At 41.8% G+C, this 24,214-nt stretch overlaps 2 protein-coding genes and 1 long non-coding RNA gene across 6 annotated transcripts in view; 1 reads left to right on the top strand and 2 right to left on the bottom strand.

The window, feature by feature from the left end:
• Positions 1–3,748, bottom strand: part of nmt1a (N-myristoyltransferase 1a) — an 8,172-nt gene extending 4,424 nt beyond the window's left edge. Inside the window, exons 1-2 of the mRNA XM_086056013.1 lie at positions 3,608–3,748; positions 568–679 (exon numbers count right to left, since the gene is read on the bottom strand). Coding sequence (XP_085912139.1) covers positions 568–679; positions 3,608–3,711 — 216 coding nt within the window. The 5' untranslated portion in view covers positions 3,712–3,748. The remainder of the gene's footprint in view (positions 1–567; positions 680–3,607) is intronic.
• LOC147134484 (uncharacterized) lies at positions 3,459–6,354 on the top strand. Its single transcript, XR_015090147.1, has 3 exons — positions 3,459–3,750; positions 5,675–5,837; positions 5,955–6,354. It is a non-coding gene; the product is annotated as an uncharacterized LOC147134484 (long non-coding RNA).
• On the bottom strand, positions 4,677–24,214 carry plcd3a (phospholipase C, delta 3a). Of its 4 annotated transcripts, XM_086056009.1 has the most exons (18): positions 22,198–24,201; positions 21,561–21,713; positions 20,590–20,642; positions 19,968–20,180; positions 12,838–13,005; positions 11,105–11,333; positions 10,215–10,344; positions 9,590–9,815; positions 9,203–9,404; positions 8,971–9,115; positions 8,343–8,495; positions 8,113–8,265; positions 7,354–7,504; positions 6,969–7,085; positions 6,578–6,756; positions 6,367–6,502; positions 5,960–6,109; positions 4,677–5,794 (listed from the first exon to the last, which is right to left on the bottom strand). In XM_086056009.1, the coding sequence occupies exons 4-18, from the start codon at positions 20,059–20,061 to the stop codon at positions 5,652–5,654; spliced, it is 2,376 nt and encodes a 791-aa protein (XP_085912135.1). In that variant the 5' UTR covers positions 20,062–20,180; positions 20,590–20,642; positions 21,561–21,713; positions 22,198–24,201; the 3' UTR covers positions 4,677–5,651. The 4 variants fall into 4 exon arrangements, with proteins under 4 accessions (XP_085912135.1, XP_085912136.1, XP_085912138.1 ...); XM_086056010.1 differs by lacking the exon at positions 20,590–20,642; XM_086056012.1 differs by having other exon boundaries at positions 19,968–21,713; positions 24,066–24,214.

Here is a 24,214-nt window from a genome sequence, read left to right as displayed (position 1 = left end):
ACATTGGGGGGAGTATTTTTAGGCTCAAACAGTGATTCTCAAAGTGAGGTACATGGCTCCCTCAAGTGGTTAGCGAAGGAATCGCTGCCCAAGTACAGCGCATCCATCCATCCATTTTCTATCAGGCCGGGGGACTAAGTCTAACCCAGCTGACTTTGGGAGAGGCGGGATACTCCGTGAAATTGTTGCCAGCCAAACACAGGGCATATATCGGCAAACGCATTTCATTTTCTTCCATTTAACCACAGTGTTCATTTGTTAACCCGTGCAGAATGTTACAGTGGCTCCAAATACATTCTAGAAATAAAACCTGCGTCATTAGAGTCCAGTATTGTTGTAGGTGGTACTTGGTGTAAACAGTTTAAGACCCACTAATGGTTTCTCTGTGTATCACTGATTTTCACAAATCACGGGTGGATCCGGAACTCCATTACTGTATAGCTAAAGCTGAAACAACGACATGTTGAAACTTGTCATCAAACCAAAGCAGTTGAGAAACGAAAAGCACGTACAGTCAATAATTATGCGACCTATTGGATTCAAATATCAAATTGTAAATGTTCATGCCTTGGCGAGGGGGTCTTGAGAAGTTTCCGTGGGCGCGCCACTCTTTTTCTTCTTCTTCTTCTGCTTCCTCTTCTTCTTCTTGGCACCGCTGTCATCACCCAGACCCCTGTCACTGGCACACAAAATAATACAATTAAAAGAAATATAATGGCAATGAAAGGAGGGGGGGGCATCATTCATAAAATTCTCTATACTTTTTAAAGGGTGTTGGTAAAGTCACTGTGTATTTTTCTGATTTTTGGGAGGGAAACCAATCCTCGCAGTTCAATGAAAACTCACGTATTTGCTGGGTTTGTGCCCAGGCCAAAGTCAAGTCAAAAATGAAAATATTGATTTGGCAGCATCTGGTGGTATCTTAAAGCTGAGCAATGACTACTACACCAAGGAGAGGAGTTTTTCCATTTTTGGGGCGCTATTCACCGTGAGGCTCAGCCCAATCAATCCCCAACGAATAGCGGAGGTTGACACATCTACCCAAAATATTTTTTTAAATGTACAAAAAAAAAAAAAAAAATAGCTAGCTCTATTTTGGATGTAAAAATGCCACCTGTTTGAAAATGTACAAATTAACGACAATATTTTTTAAATAATTAATTGTAGGAGTTTAAACATTTAATATGATACCAGTCAAATTGACCCGAAGTTTATGAATCTTTTTTTTTTTTTTTTTTTTTTTAAATCTCCTTTTGTTTTTTTTCATGACTAAAAACTCAAAGAACTGCACTCCCCCCAGACTACATACATTCCCTACCTAAACTGGATTTATCTTCACCTTAGGTCCAGTTTAAGGCCCTGTCTACACGTAGCCGTTTTTTTTTTTTTAAAACGCCGGATACCATCCACACCAAAACGCGGCTCAGGAGATATCCGGAGATGTCCGCAAATCTCCACTGCGGCCGGAGTTTTGCGTTTTCACTGAAAAAACTCCGGGGACGTGTGGATAGGGCTAAACGCAGGCTTATATCCGGCGTTTTCAAAAACCCCGGCTACGTGTAGACAGGGCCTAAGTCCCTGCCCTCGCACCCACATAACCTTCTGAATCTTTACTGAAGCCGCACACCCCCACTCGCTTGTCCACGACCCACTCATCCTTCTTCTTGTGTCCGCATACTTACACAGGATAATCTCATTATTGTCCGAGGGCGATGGCACACAGATGGCGCGTCACATAACCTTTGGAGTGAAGGGGTGACCGACCATCCATATATATACATGAATGTATATTCAAAGGGGTGCGAGTGAGGGGTCCGGGACAATGGACTACAAACAAAACAATAAGTATGGGCTGTTCCATGGGCTTCCACATAGCCACAAGTGTTCTTTGTGCTCAACGTAGCTTGAAAAAGAGTTTTTTTTTCCCACTCCAAACCATGAACATACTGTACATCAGGGGTAGAAAATTAATTTTGCAAAGGGGCCACATGAAAATCTGGAACGCTTGCTGAGGGCCAAGCCAAGGCTAACCTCAACTTTGTCAATATTATTTTTAATGTATTTAGAAAAAGCATATTGTTTTGTTTCAATAAATAATTAGATGTTGATATGTGTTGTTACAATTCGGAAATGCAAAATTTAAACAAAAATTATAAACGGTCATTACATGACATCTACCTGCTAAACCGTCAACTCATATTAGCTCTTCCTAGTCAGGACTCACAAATACAAAGTGGGAAGTATAAAATTATTGACCGTAATGTGTAACGATACAGTGATGACATATGAATACTTATATTTCCATTATTGTAATTTTTGCTAGACTCTTTTTGGGGGAAAAAATACTTGCTAGAGGGGGTCAGAAAAGTTGCTAAATATAGAGAAAACGTCCCCGAATTAGCAACATTTCAGACACAAGTAGTAGCTCTTTAAAAGTAAAGTGCTTTGTTACAGTTCCAGCTGTTATGAAATGCGCTATATAAATAAAATTGTACTGTATTGTATAAACCATTTTACCAATGCCACTAACAGACATGCATTCAAATTTCCACGTTTTTACACACATGACATCTTTATCAATGTTAAAACCATATATTATTTTTAAGTCCATTTTCTGTTGTATTCCAAATTGGGGTTGCTCCATAAATGGGGCAGTGGCGATTTAAAGGAAGCAGTAGCCAAGGGCGTTTGTATTTGTATTCGTCTTCATAAGACGAAGCGCAAGAACGCTGTGCTTATTATAATTTTTTTAATAATACTTTTTCAATTCGACTCTGTCGAAAAAGCAAGGTATTCTCGCAGACAAAAGGGTTTGACAGCTAGCTCGGCTCGCGAAGCTAATTTGCACAACATCAACGGTGCATCAGCGCGAACTCCATTAGTTGATTAGACGCATTCAACATAGTTGTGAGGCTAAGTGTCAAATCTATGCTGTTGTTCTGTAGACGCAGTGTATGAAATATTAATTCGTGTCGCTTATTAGCTTTATTTTCATTTAGCCTACACCGCCTTGCTAAGCGCCGCAAAAATGACATAAAACCCCGCCCTCTTTTAAACCGCTGCAGACCAATCATATCACAAAACAGCCAGAAAAACTGTCTCACTAGCAAATAGCGTGAATGCAAGGAGGCGGGACATCGCTCAGTGTGGCTAGCTTTAGCATTAGACGCTAATTAGCGAAACGTCAACCGGGGATGAACGCAGACTCGTTTAGTTGATGAGAAAACACTCAATTAAAAGGTGAGATTTAAACGTGCCAATCGCACCTAAGCTGCCTTACTGTTGTGTCGGACCACAATGTGTGAACATTAAAGTCATTGACTTTGTTTTAAAGCGTACTTTCGGCTCACCATCTACCCTACAACTCCTTGATAATGACTTGACATGAAATACCGCCCACTTATAACCGCTAACAACCAATCGAAGCATAGACTACTGAGGCAATCAGACTCTCCAGCCAATGACATGAAGGCAAGAGGGTGGGACGTCGTCCTATAGCTTTTCCCAGACAAGCTCGCCGTGGCCAGCGTGCGCTCGTCTTTAACTTTGTCTCATTATCCCGAGACTATTTTCTCACAACGCCGCGACGCCCGGCGAGCTGTTTTACCCATCATCGAAGTGGTGCTCCTCATTTTCACAGTCGCTGCAGTGCCCGTGGTCCTCTACGTCTTCTTTCCCCGGCAGCGGTGCTGTCTCATTCTCATCCGCCATTTTCAACCAGGAAGTGAGACGACAGCGCGTGTACTCGAGGTCTTTAAACGTCCCTCGCTGTGATTGGTCCGTCGCCGGCACGTCAGCAAACCCTTCGCTTGTCTGTGACTGTCTTTTTAGAGCATCTCGTATCATCTTTTTTATTTATTCAAAGTGTAATCTCCGCTTGATGAATTAATCAGTATGTTAATTTTGGGGGGGTGTGCATGGTCCTAAAAATACTTTTATTGGACCTTTAGCATGGTGAAAGTGGTTAGCATGGCTGCCTTACAGTTCTTATGTTTGGGTTCGAGTCTAGGCGTGCAGCGTAGAGTGTGCATATTCTCCTGTGGGAAATTGGGCTTTCTCTAAAAACATGCATGTTCATTGAATACTAAAATTTTATTAAGAATACTTACATTGAGAATCATGCTAAAAAAAAAATTAAGGTAACATTGTTACCATGGCCCGGTTATTTGGGGACATAAATTGAAAGTGTTCAGAGGAAAACTCAAGAGGGTGGAATTGGAGCGTGTGATCAGGAAGTTGGCCTTTAATTCATTGGAAGGGAACCCATGACTTGATTTTTTGTTAATAAAGGCCTTCAAATTGTCACGTGTTTAGAGGTCCAATATGTGGAAAGCACCATGGTCAACAAAAAGTACAGGAACAAATCAATTGTTGCCTTCAGGTGGTGGGGTGAGTCTGATCTCAACGTCTGAATTCTTGGCAACAATACAGCTTGATTTTGTCCTTTTCAGTTCAAGTTGCGGGTGTTAACTTACATTAAAAGACATTAAAAAGGGCAGTAAGTTTATTTTTTGGTTATTAGTACTTAATCGACGTGGCAAACTAACTCAAATAATTATGTGTCGTCTTCAGGGGATGAAAAAATGATGTGAAAATGTTAACTCTTACCTTATGTGCTGTAAAATCTTTTGATACAGTTGGGACGTTATTCACAGGGAATGAGATGCACACAAAAATCACTTGATTAAAATTTTATTGGCACTTCACGGGCGACAATGACAGGGTTGCATAAGAAGGTTAAAGGACAACCAGCACTAAAAAGTGCTTTGATACAAAAAACAGCAACAAACACAAAGAATTATCCCCCAATATTAATGACTTTGAGTTCATCTCTAGATAAACAGTATATAATAGTGCTAGTAGATGATTCATTAATTTGAAATAAAGGTATTAGTCACAATAAATAGACCACTGCAGAAAATGACCTGTTAAACTACAACAACAACAAAAATTGTAATACTGAAAGGTTTAACTTTAACAATCAGCCAATTAATTTGCTCTATTTTGGCAACATAGAGAACAAGAAACAGAGAAACGGACTAACTGGTCTCCATTTCAAAATGAGTAAATTATCTCATTCCCATCCTTTAGCTTATGTAAAACAAACTAGCATGTAGGAGATAAAGTTCATAGTAGGACACACGTAAACATTTGTTTTTAATACTGCTTGTTTTTGTCATTTTAAGTTCAAGTTGCTGAGGTACAAACATATTAAAAGACATTGAAAGTGCCAAAGTACAGTAAGTAAGTTTTTTTGTTTGTTCTTAGTACTTCATTAGTGCTTATTTGTGATCATATCGTGGGAACAAAAACGGTGTGCTGTGATTCCAGGCAATGAAGTGCTGCTTGTGTCCAACTAAGGCAGGGGTGGGCAATATTTGTTGCATTAAATTGGCTGTTTTACTCCATAGAATTGGTTACTAAAATGTATTTTTTATTTTTTTTAGCCAGTTGCTTACTTATTGGTAATTAAATCAATTCAAAATAATACAAATAAAATGAGAATTGATTATTATTTCACTTTTTATTATTATTATTTTTTAACATCATCTACGAATGAGCTGGCCCAACGGTCCGTTAGAAAAACCCAACGTGGCTCATTGAGCACTAAAGTTTGCCCACCCCTGAACTAAGGTCTCACTTGGTGACGTTCACACTTTTCTTTTGGGGGAAGGCGTACTTTCACACACGTGTTTGATGGGAACGCCTTTGCGGGACACTTTCACGTGGATGAAGAGCGTGGCAGGGGCCAGCCGGGACCCATCGGCCTTCATCAGGTGGACGTGTCGGTAACCTGAGAGCAGATGACCAAAGATTCGAAAAAAAACAACATTACGGTATGTCTTGTTGTAGACCAGTCATTCCACATTAGTTTGCCAGGAGAAATGATCCATCCATCCCTTTTAATTGATTGCTTTGAAAATGCTGATTTATTTAAAACTCTATTCCTGCAGTGTACCTGTTCGCAAGCTGGTGAAGGGTAACGTGAACTGTCCCACAAAGTCATTCTTGGCCGTGTGGTCGTGGTCCTCGACGACGAAGCGTACCAGCGCCAGCTCTGGAACCTGCAACTGGAAGCTGAGCGTGCAGTCCCATCGCGGGTTGAAGCCTGCAGAGGGCGTCACCAATCGCGCAAACGTTCAACTCAATAAAGTGATCCGTCAGCAGCGAGGGTAACCTTCCGTCGCGTTTTTTCCAGGGGGGAAAGAAATAGTACCTGTCTATAGGCCGGTCTGCCTCTATTTAACTTCAGACGGGCTTCCGTCGGCGATTCCGACTAAACTTTTCACTAGCCCACTATTTCTACCACTAACGTGTTAAATGATTGTTGTAAAATAAATGATTCAAATAAGATGAAGGAAGTACCGTTGTTGTCAATGCGGTGTGTTTTGTCTCTGGTGTTATCGATGGCCACGCCGTGAATCTCCACCCACACCTGCGGGTCCACAATGGAGCTGGCCTTGTCCGTGTTGATTTTGGGAAGCTGCTGTGCTGATATCACCTGCAAATAAATATATAAATAAATGCATTCAAATCAAGACACAGATGAGACAGTATCATTACTGAGTGAAGTTACTCGTATAGTCAGCTGGGTGGGGATGTGACCGGGACCCCCGCCCGTGTTCTCCGGGTTAAAGTCGGACTCGCCGCTGCACAGGAAGCCAGGTTTTAGGACGTAGCCGCAACGGCCGTTGGGAAGAAAGCGACCCTGGTTCAGGTCCATTTGCTCACCGGGGGTCTGGAAGTTTAGAGCCACTGCATACCAGTGGTTGGAAGTAACAAAAGTATAAACACTTTGATATTGTGGTGAAGTAGATTTTCACATATCCATTCTGTACTTTGTTGAACTATTTATACTGACGACTTTTTACTTTGATTCCCATACTATCAAATCAGAGCTTTACTTTCATCAAAATCGGCTTGTTATTTTTTTTTTTCAACCTCTGTTTTGTAGTGCTCCTGCTTACCCATCTGGCAGCCAGCGTTCCACATTTCCTGGGGATTGTAGTTGGACGACTGTAGACGCTGTCCGGACGGGTAGATCCGGCTCAGCTGCCTGCTGTTGTGTCTCACAAAAAGCTTCCCTGAAAAATGAACATTCACACAAGAGCAAATGTTAGCCGGTATGCTACAGTAGCCTACTGATACAAATGTGTCAAACAATGACTGTGATATGTTGTATCGGAATCTGTTTTGTTTCAGGATCAATATAACCTGATCCAGTAGTGATATCTTACTGTGTTGTGTTGGTCTGTCGTGGTTCATTATTCATTGAAATATTGAATATTGAAATTGTGATGCGTCATGTCATATCATACTATCGTGTTATGCCGTATCACTGCCAATTCATACCCGAGTCTTTGATGAGCCGTAGGGCGTCGTTCTCGGAGAAGGAGGACATTTCATCCGGCGGCTTTTCACCCACGTTTGTGAAACCGCAGAAGGGGACGCTGCGGCAGTACACCACCAACTCTGACAGCTCCACGCTCATTTTGGAGCAAACCTGAGAACAATGACAACATTGAAACCAAACTGTTACTGTACATTGTGCTGAGGATCCAGCAGATGGCGCTGGAGTGGAACAGTTAAGATGACATTTTTAATGTCTGTTGGCGCTCGGTGGAGATCTGTAATTGTTTTTTTTTTTTAAAGGAATTTTATCTTGGGAAACTGTGGCTAGAACACACAAACGGACAAATACAACCAACCACCAAGTTTAGTGCAGGTAAAATGGCTGTATTTTCTCTACAATACTGTTGTAGTTTTGTCTAATATTTTACAGTCGTTTAAAATACTTTTCATCTCTCTCTCTCTCTCTCTCTATTATTATTTTATAACGTATGTCTATAATTTCACATATTTTTGTCGTAGTGTTGTATGCTTTTACAATATGTTTGTATTTGTTATACTATTTTGTATTTGTTTCCATATTTGTGTATTTTTAATGTAATATGTTATTTTTTTCTTAATATTTGGTTCTCATTTGCAAATTTGTAACCAAAATTTCTCCCAAAATTAAGAACACATTTGGAAACTGTGGCTAGGACCAAACAAGCAAACTGACAAGACCATATCTTCCTTGGGGGAGGTAAAAATGGTTTGTTTTCTGACCTTGGCTGGGTCCTTCTTGGGCGTGCTCTTGTTTCCGCCTGTCTGCTCGTCCTCGGAGCTCGAGGAGAAGCTGCCGTAGCTTCCGTTCTTGCTCAGCTGGCCCAAATGAGGGATTTGCTTCTTCCCTTTCACCAGTATACGTCCCCTCAGCTCCTGTAAGGGCCACCATGAGAACCACCATTTGATGGATGTTTGCTTTTGTTTTTAGCGTGACTGTGTGTGGTTCATACTTCAGGTGAGGGCAGGTCATTGAGCGTGTGGCCACTGACAGGCTTGTTGAGCAGCTTGTTGCCCAGGATGGCGTTGAGGTGTTTGGCCATGACCACCTGCTGTTCCACGGAGCAATGATTCTCCAGGGACAAGATCAGAGGGTATGGCGACGTCTAGTGGACAAAAGGCACACTTCAGAAACACTCTGATAGGACAATTGAGATTGAGTCACACACTTCAGGGTGTGCCTTCTCAATTATTTGTATCAGCCTTGCACAGATCAATTCAAGCACCTCTTAGTATGTTGTTATTGTATATATATAAATACAAATATATAAGTATTACGGGTGTCAATATAGTGCATTAATTGCGATCAAATAATTACAGTATATATGTATATATGTATATATATGTATGTATATGTATGTGTGTATATATATATATATATATATATATATATATATATATATATATATATATATATATATATTACACCTTATTTCATTAATTGAAATTTCAAGAACTCATACAAATGCAATTACATAAAAAGAAGGGCATTTATTTGATTTGATATTTTTTCAGTGAGATACTGGAGACTCATTGAGACAAAATTTCAAACCGCCATCAGACTTTGATGTGTGGTCTCACCTTGAAGGCATACTGTGCGATGGTGACAATGACCTCTTTGAAAGGCACTTTGGAGGTGAGCGTATGACCGTGGTAGATGACTGGCTCGCCTTTATCTCCATCCCAGCAGTCCAGCTCCACGCAACGGCAGCCTTGAATTAAAGCCCTGACACACACACACACACACACATTTTTGTTTTTTTAATCTCATTTCACATTTTGAAGACTCCGAAAATGAGAGCCCTGTGAATACCTGATGTAGGGCTCGGTGCTGCTGGCGCTGGTCACTTGGTCCTTGGTGAGGTAGGTGTTGTGCGAGGTGGAGATGAAGTAATGGGCCAGGGGGCGGCTCATGTCCTGGTAGACACGAGCGTGGTCTGGGTTCAACACGTCGTTCTCCCGTGACAGCATGTACATGGTGAAGCCGTTCTGGGTCATGAACTGGTTCCTCTGCGCTGAAATCCCAAAATCAATACAAGACAAATCAAAAATGGAAAATGCTGATGTCATTGAGGGCCAGCGCTCTGGCCCTGTGAGGGTAAATTTGACATCTGATTGGGTGACTGACAGGGGGCCTCAGGTCCGCGGCCCTGTACGGAACCATTTGATGCCAGGCCGTAAAAGAGAGAGAGAAACCCACCCCAGTCGTTGAGCTCGTAGGTGCCGATGAGCGTCTGCGCGTGGGCCAGGCTGGCGTCCTCTCCCTGGTCTCCGAGGAAGTCTCGCAGCTCGGCGGTGGAAAGCACGCAGCCGTTGCTGGAGTAGTGGCGGAAGACGGCGTCCAGCTCGGGCCGGCGCAGCAGCTCCCGGCAGAACTCCTCGATCTCGTTGTGGTCCAGACGGCTGTCCCCGGACCGGTCGCACCTCTGGGAATATCGTGAGTAGGGCTTTTTACTGTGTGTATTATTTATTTGAGTTGGGCATGAGAGCCATCCTGGGGAAGATCTGTAGTTTTAATTGTGAAAACATGACCTCGTCAGTCCCCTGGCAGGCTTCTAAGCGCACAAAGAAGGTAAAAAACAAAGCGGGAGCCAAAATGTGATGCTTTTGTTTAGTTGTTTTTTTTTTGGGAGAGGGCGTGATCCCGATTCCCCATTGAGAAAGCATTTCCACAGCTGTGTACATCAAAAACATCTCTCAGGAGGGGACGTAGAGCACATTCCATCATCAAGAAGACGCAAAAAGCAAAAACTAACAGCTGTAATGCGCAGTCAATGGACATTGCAGGCTAAATAGCCTCCAATATGTATGGAATCCGCCCTGACCTTGAACAGGGAGCGAGCGTACTGCTCACTCAGGTCGATGTTGATCATCTGCAGCAGCCGGCGGACTTCGTCATAGCTCATCTTGCCGTCCTGGTTCTGATCCGCTCGCCGCAGGTAGCCGCGGATCCAAGTGAAGGGAGGGAGGGTTAAGGAAGACAGTCCGAAAATGTGGGTCGGACAGAAAAGACAGCTCAACCGACCATGTCAATGAGACGACATGTTTATGAGCCTGTTTATTGTAAACTCCAAATGCTTTAAGGCGGAATGGAATGTCTAACTTTGTTAGCCTGATAGCATAATAAGTAATTTTCAACTAATGTCACAATATCAATAAAGAAAAAATACCAATGTGACTGCTAAAACATTCACCTGTTTTTCCTTCAAGCAATTGCGTTTGCTCGCAGATACTGTGGTTAATAATACCACTGAATGCGCTGAAACCTCGTCCCGCCCAATTGCAGACTGTCAACCAAATACGACAACTGCAACCTGGAAATACGCATTTTACTTAATATAGCATCTTTCTTATGTCTACAAATAACTACAAGTTTGAACTGCAAAAATATATCCACTCAAAAGCCTTCAGTGGCTGGAATATAACCCACTAGGTCACGCGATAAGAGGTGCTAGCTTGTGAGCTAACAGGCTTCAGGAGCTTCTTTTGGCTCGTCCTCAGTGTCACCTCTTCACACCTCGCGCTGTTCTGTGAATTGCGGCATGCAAAGAAGATGCATTTTTGGGTTGCAGTTGTAGCTAGCTAGCTAAATTATCGATGTACGAATTGGACTAAGTAATAATAACAAATATAAGTTCTAAAATACAGGTTCTTTGAAGAACCTGCTATGCTGTTAAAAAACGTCAAATCTATACTACATTCCCACAAAGGATATTGGTCCAGTTTCTCCTTCTGCGTCATGTTGGCAACGCGCTCCTTCAGGGTGCGCAGGCCTCGCACCCAGCGCTGCGCCTCGTCCTCACAAGGGCACAGCAGGTCCAGGCTCTTGCGAGCCCCCCGGAAGACCACCGTGAAGCAATGGCTCTCCGGCACCGAGTTCGAGATCCGGCGCAGCGCCTCCGACTGGCAGCCCTCGCGCACGCACTCCACCTCGGTCACCGCAACTGGAGACGGAGGAGTCAAAATCAATGATGACGGCACACACATGTCACATAAAGTAGCTCCTTGGCTGGAAGTAAAAATAAGGGCAGGACAGAAACGTTTGAGGTTCAGGTGTCAAAGGAATTTTTAGGTAATCATAAATTCCACCAGTCACATAGCGACTTGACGGCAAATAGCAAGCGCTTCATATTTTGCTGCTCCACACCATCTCTAGGGAATGATTTCATGTCTCATTTTGGTCAGACACGCACACGCATGCGCACACGCACTATATGGGTGTGTGTGTGTATATATATATATATATATATATATATATATATATATATATATATATATATATATATGGGTGCTATGTGTAAACTCAATCAGTCCTCATAATAGCCTCAGTCTCTCCCCTGATCTTATGAAACGTCTTCAAAAATTACCTTGAATTACGTCGTCATTCTTTTTGACAGGGGCGTGACAAAAATAACGTCTCTGTGTGCGCCTGCGTGTGCGTGTGTGTGTGTCACATCGAGCCGACATGCCGGAATGCAGACGTCGCATCGCACCTACCTAAATATCCAGCGTGGTGAGACTAGCTCATCTCTCGGCACTCAAATGTACGATGATATCAAGGGCAATACAGAGAAGAAAAAAAGAATCCGCACTGTACACAGTGAGAAGCGCATCGGTGGCTCTCCTTGCCCACATGTGAGCGCATTACAGTACCTCAATTACTCCAATTATCTTTTCAACTCACTGGACACCAGATTAGGCACACCTACACACCCTTCCCATGGGGGGAAAAAAATCCCTTTCACCTCTTCTGATATGGGTTCAGTTTCCTCTGCGTTTTTTATTGTTGCTGGCCTATTCTTACGCATGAGCGCTTTCCATTCTCCCTTTTTCCGGGCCGCTCTTCGAGCCCGCTTCCTCCTCCCGCTCTAAGGGCCGTCCTCCCGCAGCAAAGAGGTTGTCATGAATAACAGTCGAGAGGAGCATTGCATTAAATATGACGTACTTTGAGCGAACAAGCTTGCTGTGGACTTTTTTTTGACTTGGTGGATTGTTTCTAGTCCTTGTATTAATATATATTGTTGGAAGTGGCGGTTACCATAGATCACTGACAGACGGCATTAATTCTATGACAGTAACACATTCACTGCTTGCGTGAAAACAAGCGTGTAGTGGAATCCCGTGGTACCTTGGTTTTCGTGAATTAATCAGTATCAGAGTCTGATGAATTTCAAAAACCCAATTTTTTCCCCCATTGGAAATCATGTGAATCCACTTAATCCGTTCCAGATGCCCCAAAATACTAGCAAAAATACATTTTATTGTGAATAACTTTAGCTTTACAGAAAAAAGTGTGACATGCATGTAAACTAATGGGAATGAACGGAAAAATCAGTTGGTTTTTTTTGTATGAAAACCGGAACAAAATTTAGATGAATAAAATAATTGAAAACCGTAACCTAGGCTCCTCTGTATTTCTCGTGGCCGTGTTTGTTTGCATATACTCACAAGTCTGACGTGCTTTGGCCTTACGGGAGCTCTTGGACGACTCGCACCACACGGTGAGTCCGTCCTCCAGCAGGCGCAGGTTTCGGCTCTTTTGCCACCTCGGCGAGCGAACTTTCACCATGTTGGAGCCCCGCATCATCACGCGCACGTCCTCGTTGTCCAGGAGACCTCAAAAACACACACAGAAAGACTTTGCGTTAATAGCATAACATTAGCATTTGGCTAACATTACTTTGGAGAAGACAAACAGTAACGTGTAGCAACCACACACACTATCCCTTAGTGACTTTTAAAATGATGATATCGGGATGAATGATGTGAGTTTTATTATTTGTTGTAGAGTATTCCAGTCGTTTGGGCCAGATAACTGACAAGAAGATTGACCAAAACTCGCGCGGACTTTGGGAGCAAAGGGGTTCATAAAACTGCTGGAGTGGAGAACGCGGGTGGTGATAAAAAAAAAATAAATAAATTGTTGTGAATTTGAATGTGCTTTATCCGGGACACTTTTGAGATTTGGAAACGGATCACAAAAAAAACAACATTTCTCTTCAACCTCCCTTTACATCTCATTTGTCATCACAAGGGTAAGCCTGTTGTATTTTGAGGGTCATTTTTAAACCACTTGGCAACCCCACCACAGATTGGGAATTTTTTTTATATTTGGAGTGAAAACAGTCACACTTACACACCACCATTCATAAGTGTGGACTGTGTTTATCCCCAAAGTTGGAGCGGCATAAAGACTTTTTTGAGCAGATTTTACAGCATGTTTTTGTGCAGGGGCAGGGTGCCACAAAGCCAGCCTTTTAGGAGGCGGCAAGGAAAAAACATGTTTATGTCGCCACAGTTTAAACGAGGACTTGCTAGAAAAGGCCACAAACCACATGGCCGACAAGTGTAAATCATTCACTATTGTATGCAGATTTATTCGTCTCCGGCGAGACGAGGGCCGGCCAAGGAAAAAGGAGCGCTGGAGTTAGCTTCAATCGCCAACGACTGCTCTGGATGAACGACTTCTGCCTCCACGCATGGAAATGTAATCACGGATAAAGTCCACACGCCAAAAAATTAAATAAAATAAAGAAAACATCGAGGATGGGCATAAAGGGAAGGTCATTTCGCAACCACGATGCGGGAACAAAAACAAAAGATGTGAACATCAAAAGCAATATAATATAATCATAGAGAAGAGCATCGTGCAAAGTTAATGAAGTAGTTTAAAATCACAAATTCCATTCATAGAAAAATCAGTTTAAAAATCACAAAGAAATTAAATTAAAATTTGAATCACGATTCACACAAATTTATAGTGTTATAGTTGGTAAAGACTGAAATAAAATAAAAGTAAATCTAGTAATTAGGGTGTATAATGGTTAGTTCTTGATGACATTGATAAAGAAAAACAGAATTGAATTACTATTTTTCAATTAACAAAAATAGTCATAAAAACAGACAAATTATTATATTGCATAATAATAACAGTTAAAGAACAGCATTATAGGGCATTCATTTAATAAATAAAAACAAATAATATTGTTTATGGTATTTATAAACAACAGAATTTTTAAAAAGTAATGTGATTTTTAAAAAAATCATACAAATATTAATACAAAAGAAAGATATGACGATATTGTTAGAAAATAACAACATTAAATTACAATTTTATAAAATTAATAATGATCAATAAATGAACGAAATAAAGAAGTGAATGTTGTTATGGATAAGGAACTGGAAAGAATAATACTGAATAAATAATATTAGCATAATATTATTAGATGCAAAACAACTGAATGAAAATAAATCTATTTATATAATACGAAATAAAGAAATAAATAAATACTACAGTATGTTATCGTATTAACAGATAAGGAAGAGCAGAATACACATTGATCGCTGCACGTTTGCAACTCTTCTTTCAGTGTTAAGGGTGACTACATACTTTCCTATAAACATCATTTGACTTATTTTTACACTTGTGTGACGGTTCAGAAAGTCTGCTTCAAATTGCCTGGGACAGTTTGACCCCGGCAACTGAATAATAACATAATGAAACGTGATTTCCTATGGGAAAACTCTTCTCCTGGCGCTGGACTGGATTGGGTCCCACCTTAAAAGCTACAATGTGGTCCTTACAATGGAGTCCTTGTTATCAGATTTTGGAACTGGGGTGTTTACGCAGCTTTCAATGCAAAGGTTCAAAACACATACTGTGAACTTACTTTATCGCTCAGTTTTATTTGTTTTTTTTTCTTTCAAACATCCCATGTTAAGAGTGGCGGCATTTTTTTTAGCAAGTGTTTTCCAGTAGCTGCGCCTAAGGAGGGCCGCTGCTTTTCGGCTATGCATGGCCGCTCCGTTTGCCGGCGTGAATGGCGACGAGGACAAAAGGAAAAGTGTCCCGAGTCTTTCCAGAGCGCTCCCATGTCACATTACTCCCGGCGGCTCCGTCTTACCTAGATTTGTGAGAAGCTTGGAAAAATGCCGGTGCATTCTTTAGCGCTTTAATTACACCAAGTCCTTTGGGGGCCTCATAGAAATAAGCAGCCAACCAACCACCCAACACCCCCCCCCCCCCCCCCCCCACCACTCTATTCCTTTGCCCCGTTGCACACAAAGAACTTCCCCCCCTTCCCGGGCCCTCGGTCCAAGCCGTTACCACATGCGAGGCATTCCCACATAAACTTGCAGGTCATTGACAACGGCGTTACGCTGGCCAAACGGTCACGGCCTGTGATTCAGCGCTGCCACTGCACAAAACGCACCTTTCTGCCTTTATTTGTGCTGATTTCTATTGTGCAAGGTGGCGGTTAGCACAAACAACTGCCGATAGTCACGACTGCATTGATTACAGGATATTTATACTGAGCGACCTCATGTTACACGGCGTGCAGAGGACTTTTTGTGCGGATTATATGTTGGGTTCATTTCTATTGGGCAAGGTAGCAGCTGTCAGGAATAATTGGCGAGAATTTCTATTGTGCAAGGTGTCTCCAGTGGTTGCTACTCTTGAAATAAGCTCGGCTGCAGAAAATCACCCTTGCTGTGCCCCCTCATAGAACCACCCCCCCCCCCCCGAATCGCCCCCACCACCTCTCAGACATGCCGGCAGGCTAGCGACCGCGCTGTCATATCCAAAGCAGGCTTATCAAGTCGAGACAGAGAGCAACAACAACGGGTGTAGATGAGGAAGAGCATGAGCGCGGTCCGGAGCAGCTCCGCCCGGGGCCCGGTTCAGGTTTCCCTCGGGATAAGGAGCGCCACCGGAGCCGGCGGGCCAAAGGATCGCACGCTTGCGTAAATATAGACGAATTAAAGGTGTCGCCGATACCGCTGCGGCGGCACTTGGGCATGCGTTGAGACGCGGCGGGCACGAAACTAGGGCAGCTGTCCGCCTGGCTTAAGTCCGGTCTGGAGGACGGCCTAAGGAAGTCTGAGCAAGGGGAATATTCAAAACAAGAGGAGGCGGGGCTAAGGGACATTTTCGTTTTCAAGTCCCTCAGAGGGAACGACTTCATAAGGACTTTTTGGGGCCTTTTAACACGCTGTCGGGTTGTCTGAACATTTAACGTCTCTGAAGACTAATTTGCCTTTGATCTTACTCAAAAGCACATATATTACGTCCTTTTGAAGATTCTTAGTTTAAGTTTTTAAATTGCCATAGGCATTTACAACAACATGGATGTTAACTTCATTGCAATGACGGCTAAAAAAAAAAACATGTTACATTTGTTCAACAATTGAATTGTCTCTGAATTGTCTTGATGAGTTGGGTCGAGATAAAATAAGATGCCGAGATAAGATAATCCTTTAAAGATCATAGCGGACATTCATGGGTGTTTACGGGCTACAAAAAGACATTGGGTTCATTAAAGGGACGACATTTTCTTCGAAGTTTACAAAACATGTCCTGTCTTTCAAGTTTACAAAACATGTTCTATGAATACTGTAAAGTGTCTTTGGTGTTTGAAGCTAAATTGACATTAATGTTGACAAAAACATGCTACACTCCTCAAAGTCTAAATTGTCTTGAATATCTATAAAAATGAGCGTAAGTCCTTTTAAGACTAAATTGACTTTGATGTTCACAAAAAGTGACCCTTTAAAGTGTAAATGTTGATAGTAAGAAAACATGTTCAATTATTTCACTACTCCAGTCTTTGATAAAAAAAATTAAAAAAAGCATGTTATGAAGGCTTTTACATTTACAAAACACTTAAGTTCGTGGAAGGGTCTTAATTGTTTTTGATGTTTACAAACACGCCTGTCAAGTTCTTTTCAAAGATTCACTTGTCTTTGATGTTTACAAAAACGTCATTGAATTGTCACCATTTACAAAGTACGTATGTGAAGTTCTTTGACGTCTACATTGTGTGTTAAACTAAACTGAGTTAATATATAATAAGATAGGCTAAGATAATATAATATAACCTTTATTAATCCCATAATGTGGGTATTTGGAATAAGGTCTCACCACGACAAGATCGGCAAATCATCTGTCATTAAGCCACCTAGTTGGCAATCAGAAATGTCCAAAGATAATACGTGTAACGTGTTTAACTTCTTGTCTTCGTGTTTAATTTATTTGAATCTCTTTCATATTCAGACAGGCTGTTTTGGATAGATGAATGACGTTGATTTACTGAATATGTGCGTTTTCATTTGAAATGACAAAGTGACTGTCGCAAGTGACTCAGAGTGAACTCTTGATTATTACGGGAGACTCAAACAGTCGTTTGAGTCAGATCACAGCTTGGAAGAGGTGTGTCAAAGTTCAAGGAAGAAGATCACCAGCACATTGCGTTTGTGATAAATGAATCCGCCGGCTGGATATTGTTTTTTAATATCCACTACATTCCACATTCTGTGAGAGGAGCCAGCAGCTCCGAGGTCACGCACACACGGTAGCTAAACCCACAATAGCTGTTTGCATAAAACTCCAGCTTACGCCGGCTGAGTTTCGGAATCAGAATGCGAGTAGTGACTTCGATGTTTATGAACACGTGGTGGGTTCAAACTATCGTCAACATTTTCAAGCAAGTAGGTCAAATTCCTTGAAGACTACATTGCGCTGAATGTTTACAAACAAGTGTGTTAAGTCGGTTGAAGACTACTTTCGTTTTGCGTGACAGGTTCATTGATAGCTAAACGGTCTTTGCCGTTTACAAACAAGTCTGTCAAGCTAATTTCGGACTAAATTGTATTGAATGTTTACATTTGCATCACAAGGTAGTGCCGTACTTTGTCAATTCTCAATGAAATTAAGGCGACTTTTTATTGTTTTTACTTTTAAGTGTTTCACTTCTATATGACTTTAAACATTGCCTGTACAGTTTGACAATGAACATCCTTTTCATCGCCTCGACTGTATTTGCAGATTAGCCCGCTCTGTGTAACACTATATAACCAGACTGGCTGCCATCGTATTTTGTGGGTGCATTAAAATAAAAGCGTTGACCCCCTGACTGCAACAGCACATGTTCCTAAAAAGAGTATTTGGCCACCCAGCCACTACTCTTGACGAGTGCTGTTCTAGATGAGCAGGTGTCTATTTTAGGTGGGTGGGCTTGCATGTGGAGTGGGTGTGTAAATTAGAAATCAGAGGAATAAAAACAAGACCCCCCTTCCGTTCAAGCTGGCCCACGCCCACACACACACGCACGCACGCACACACTGAACTTTAGATTACGGCGCTCATAATACGGCAGCTCATTAAATGAAGGCTTCCTGTGTTGTATTCGCCTCAGCGAAATGTGCACTTCAAAGCCTATGGTTACTGCGTTGGTGCGGTTAAGCATGACAAAATGCACAGAGCGTAACGTATTTATGAGACCACTTGTTTGTCTCAGAGACCATCCGGCGTCACGGTTGAGCAGATTTGATGAAGACTTTTTCAATTTCAGTGTTACGTTAGCTTCGTCGAAGAGGTCGAACTGGAGTTTCATTCGGGTCTAAATGTCAGAGACAGTTTCGTCATTTATTGTCACAATCAAAGACAATCTAGTCCTCAAATACTTAACATACATGTTTTTTTTCAACATTAAAGACAATTTATTATTGAATAGTGCTAACTTCAGTAACACTGAAAACGAAGGTGTCAGCATTAAAACGCTTTCTGATGCCGGGGCAAAAACCTAACATACATGTTTGTCAACATCAAAGGCAATTTCGCGTCTTCAAAGAACTTGACATATTTTTGTAAAATGATTTTGAGCCTTCTAAGGACCAAACAAATGTGTTTTGTCACCATCAGACAATTTAAACTTGATGTTTGAAAACATGAAAGACAATTTAGGCATGTTTTTATAACCCACGCAAACAATGCAGTCTTTCAAAACATGTTGTACACATTTTGTAAACATCAAAGACAATTTAGCATCTGCAAATATGCTTTTGTACAAGCTAAGAAGAGTCTTCAGACGACTTAACATAAGGCCATTTAGTCCTCAAAAACGAATTACGTTTTGTCAATATCAAAGACAATTTTGTCTTCAAAGAACCGAACAATTTAGAATCCTTAAAAGAAGTTGACAAACTTTTGTTTCTCAACATATACTTTTTTTTTTGGTCTTCAAATATCTTAACCTATCTTAACCTTGGCTTTGTAAACGCCATAGACGATTTCAAGTCTCCAAAGATATTAAAATGTTCAATGTTTTGTAAATTTTTACTGACAATTTACTGACAAAACAGATCAGGTGCGCTGAAGATACTAAATTGTCTTAGTTAACATGAACAATACAACACAACTTTATTTATATAGCGCATTTCATAACATCGATTTCAAGATGTCAAATGTCTTTGATAAGATTGCAAACACTGTCTCCCTTTTCCAACTTTTTGTGGGGAAACCTGTGTTAAGGCTACGTAATGCAAACATGTATACCATTTCAACATGTGCAGGTGGTCTCCAATGCGTGCTCTTTGCTCTTTTTCACAAAATATTTGCACAAGAGTCAATCAAAAACGTACAAAATATTTGCACAAGAATCAATCAAAAACGTACAAAAAGACCCCCCAAAAATATGCTAGGAGGGTGGTGTATTCATGAGTTCACAGATCAACAGTCTAAAAGTTATGGTGCTGAATGAAATAGTTTCAAGGGAGTAATAAAAAATAAGGTGACTTACCGAGCCTCCGAATGGGATCCGTGGTCTTCTCTGCCAATTTGGTTCTGGGTTCCCTGACGGAAGTAACGGGTGACTTGCCGCTGCTGGCCAACATGATGGCCGAGAGACGCTCGCGTCCTGCCTGCTTGGGTTGAAAGCGACTCGCTGCTTGTGGCCAGGTGCCTCCGTGGACTCGCTCTGGCCCAAAAAGCACCCGCAAGCGCCACGGAGGAACTACGAGAGGGAGAGGGAGAGCGAGAGAGGATAGGGAGGGGGGAGGAGGGGGGGGAGGGCTCCTTGCGGATCCCTCCCCGGTGCAGAGCCCCTGTGCCTCCACGTAATATGAGCCCTAAAGCAGGCGCACATTTGCGCAGCTTTTCCGCCTGCATCAACACAGCAACCTGACGCTCCTCATGTCACTCACCATGGCCCAGCCACTTCTGTCTGTTATTTTTAAATGGTACAGAATATATAGAGAGGCTGAAAAAGGCCAACTGTTACTCAATTATATTAGCATTACAAGTTTATAGCTTTAAAAAAAAAATAGAAAGAAACAAGTCAAATGCATATCAAAAATATGCATATTTTATGAATAGAAGCATTAAGTGTGATAGTAGTACAGGTTAATAATAGTCATGGTCACCTCATCCTGCATGGTGCAGTACCCGACCTGGCCCACAGGTGTTGTGCAAAACACTAGGAAGAGAATGAAAATTATAGGCAAGGATTTTAAATGCTAAAGGCTGTAAGACTTTCTCCAAGCAGCTTGATATTTCTGAGACCACAGCTGCACATAGTACGAAGATTTGTAGCAAACCTCCCTGGATGTGGCCATAGGTAGAAAATTAATGACACAATGAAGAGACGGATAATACAAATTAGGGCTGCACAATATATCGAAAGAAATATCGATATCGCGATATTGGCCCGTGCAATAATTTTTCTGCTGCAAAAAAATTCTTTCATTACATAATCCATACCGCTTATCCTTACAAGGGTCGCGGGCGTGCTGGAGCGTATCCCAGCTGTCTTCGGGCAGTAGGCGGGGGATACCCTGAATTGGTTGCCAGCCAATCGCAGGGCACACAGAGACAAACAACCATCCACACTCACACTCACACCAAGGGGCAATTTAGAGTGTCCAATCAACTTACCATGCATGTTTTTGGAATGTGGGAGGAAACCGGAATACCCGGAGAAAACCCACGCAGGCACGGCATGCAAACTCCACACAGGGAGGCCGGAGCCAGGATCGAACCCACGACCCCTGAACTGTGAGGCGGACGTGCTAACCAGTCAACCACCGTGCCGCTCTCATTACACAATAAATATGTCATTTCTTCCTCACAGTTCAGAGGTTGCGGGTTCGATCTTGGGAAGATGAGACAAAAAAAAAAAAAGAATACTGTCCCTACTGTAAAACATGGAGGATGCTTTGTTATGTTCTGGGGCTGCATTGCTTCATCTGGCATGGGGTGTATGGTACAATGAAATCAAGCCTATCAAAAATGCAAGGTTCTTTATCAACATAATTAGCACCGATGTTGACAAAAACCCAAAGGTTAGCTCCATTGAAAACTCTAAAATGCTTTTGGTGTTTACAAAAACATTTACCGGTATGTTAGCTTCATTCATTGTTCACATAGGTGTGAAAGCGTGAACTTTCGTGTCTCCCTCCTGTGTCAGTCCTGTGAATGATGGGTGACCAATCCACAGGCTGTAACGCATCTCTCGACCCACATCGGCTGCTCCAGCTTCTCCGTGACCCTGAATGATACATATAAAATGTTAATTACTTCATTTAGATGGATAAAACTTAAGATTTTTTTTTAAAGTCTCATCTTTTGTCGCACTGTATGTCAGATGGTGTGTCTAACGTGGTGAGCGATGTCTTCAAATGTATACAACTAAGCTGCCATATTTGTGTTTGTAGCATGACGATGGCCGCCACCTTGCCTTCACCTGTCTGTTGCTGTGATCCACTTTGAAAAAAAAAAAGAAAGATTTTCTCTTTGCGTAAACAGACACTTAAAGCACTAAAAACAATTTAACAATCACTGAGGAAGCAGCGCCATCGGGTGGTCATCCATGGTTACTGCTCTATCGCTATCAGTGCAATGCATCTAGTATTGGACAGAAAGGATGCAAAATGATGCTGTAGTTTAATGTAAATGTATGTAATGTATAACTGTGTGTTGAAAGGCTAAGAGAGGCTTTTTTTATAAAAAGATATTTACAAATGAAAACTTACAAACTCATGGCCATTGAATGGCCTCTCCAATGTCTGGTGAGATGAAGGCCTTCAGTCCTTCACAACAATATCCATCTTTCATCTTCCCTCAATTGCAGCACTGGCGGCGGTGGCGGCCATGTTAAGATTAAGTTTGCTAATCCGCACAAGCTGTGATCTGTGCAGCAGCGGTGGCAGCTCTCTTGCTCCCTCCTCTCCCCGAGTCCAACCACAACACCGACAAGCTCTGGCTATGATTTCTCAATCTCATCTGCCATTAAAGGTTTCACATTAACTGACTCTTGCCTGCCATTTGGCTCAAACTAACTGGGCCTGCTTCTATTAGTGGAAACAGAATGCCTTGTGTTGTTTGGAGACCGTGAATTCCCCTGCCACACTATTACGACTACTATAACTAGTAATACTGCTATTGCAAGTAGACACGAGCCAGTTAAAATAGAAAAAATAGGTGAGCAGGCTCAGTTTAACATGGTATCATTGTTTGTTTACTGCAAACAGTTCAAATGAGCCACTGGATTCCCCCATCTGTACTACTGCTATTACTACCATTAGTACTAGTATAACACTGATACTAGTACGATACTACTAATACTCGTAGTCACAAGCAAGTAAAAATGGCTAAACAAAAACCATGAAAGAGAACCAGTACACCATTGAACCAGTTTCCTCTGAATACTTTAAAGGAGCCATTGAATCCCCCCTATCGTGTTAGTACTAGTAGTAGTACTAGTAGTATTACTACTATTACTATTGCTAGTAATTTTTAGCATGTAAAAATGGCTGACCAAAAAACACAATGTAGTAAAGCAAGGATCAGTTTAACAAGTACCACTGTTTGTTTACTCCAAACAGTAAAATTTAACCAAATTGTTTTTTAAATGACGCATTTAATCAACTATTCATGTATTTAATTAACATTTCAGAGCACATTGTGTGCCTTGAAAAACTAGTTTGCTAGTCCTCTATGTTAAACCATGCCAAACACCGAGATGGGTACCGTCTAATTCCTGGAACAACCTAGCGTCAGGAGGTGCTAACGCCGCGACATAATCAGCATAATAGCCTCTTTAGAGCACGTTGGAGCTTTGTAGATTATAGTATCTTGACAAATTTGGAACGCAATATCAATGTTATCAGCGATTAAATAAATATGGAACTCCCTACGGGAAGTGGCAAGTTTCCAGCAAATACACCAGGCCCCCGTGTAACCACACATTGGCCTAAGCGTTAATGATTGGGTTTATTGAGTTCTACTTTGTTCCCCATCTATTGCGACTAAATGGCCAAAGTGAAAATTCAGGACATGTCTAAGGAAATTTGACCGGGTCGCTTGTTACTTTCATTGACCGCTTGCATTGTTTCGCTTCGAAGAAAACTCGTTCGCCATTGTCATTTCATTTACGGCGTCAGACATGGCGTTATTGCCCTCTTTTTGGCTACAATGACCATTTAATAACCGACATACGTCAATTAATGTGTGGTTGGGGGATGGGGGTTAACGTGACTTCAATTGCTTGACGTGTTGTTTCGTGGAGGAAAAAAGGCCATGTTAGCATGTTAGCTTATCCTTAGCGTGTTCCACACATATGTGTAAAACTACATAAGCGCTGCAACTTAAAGAAAGTTTTGGTCGCAGTAATACTCTCGACATCGCTCCGTTGAGTCGGTTTTCTTGTTCTTTTATTATCGAGCAAAGTTGGTCTCGCCTGACCCACCCTTCTAACAGCGAGGGACTCGGAGATGTGCTCGTCTCGGAGGTTTTACTGCATTTGTCGTTTGTTTACGCTGATTCCACAGTTCCGCCAGTCACCTCTAACCACACTCTCCCTCGGTTCGTATCACTCCGCGCGACACAACAAAATACTCACATCAAAGTATTTGTTGCACAAATCTACACGGGAATTACGCGTCTGTTTACCACTACAAGTCACACTTTATGGCGTGTGGGAAATTAGTCTTAATAAAGCGTTTCTCTTTGTGAAAATTAAAAAACGGTCTAGCCTCTTCGAGCGGGCTC

The sequence above is a fragment of the Filicampus tigris genome, chromosome 16 (assembly GCF_054856515.1).
Source record: "Filicampus tigris isolate MCC_2025a chromosome 16, RoL_Ftig_1.0, whole genome shotgun sequence".
NCBI classification, from domain to species: domain Eukaryota; kingdom Metazoa; phylum Chordata; class Actinopteri; order Syngnathiformes; family Syngnathidae; genus Filicampus; species Filicampus tigris.
The sequence above is the reverse complement of the archived record's forward strand: the minus strand, read 5'-3'. Positions and strand labels throughout refer to the sequence as shown.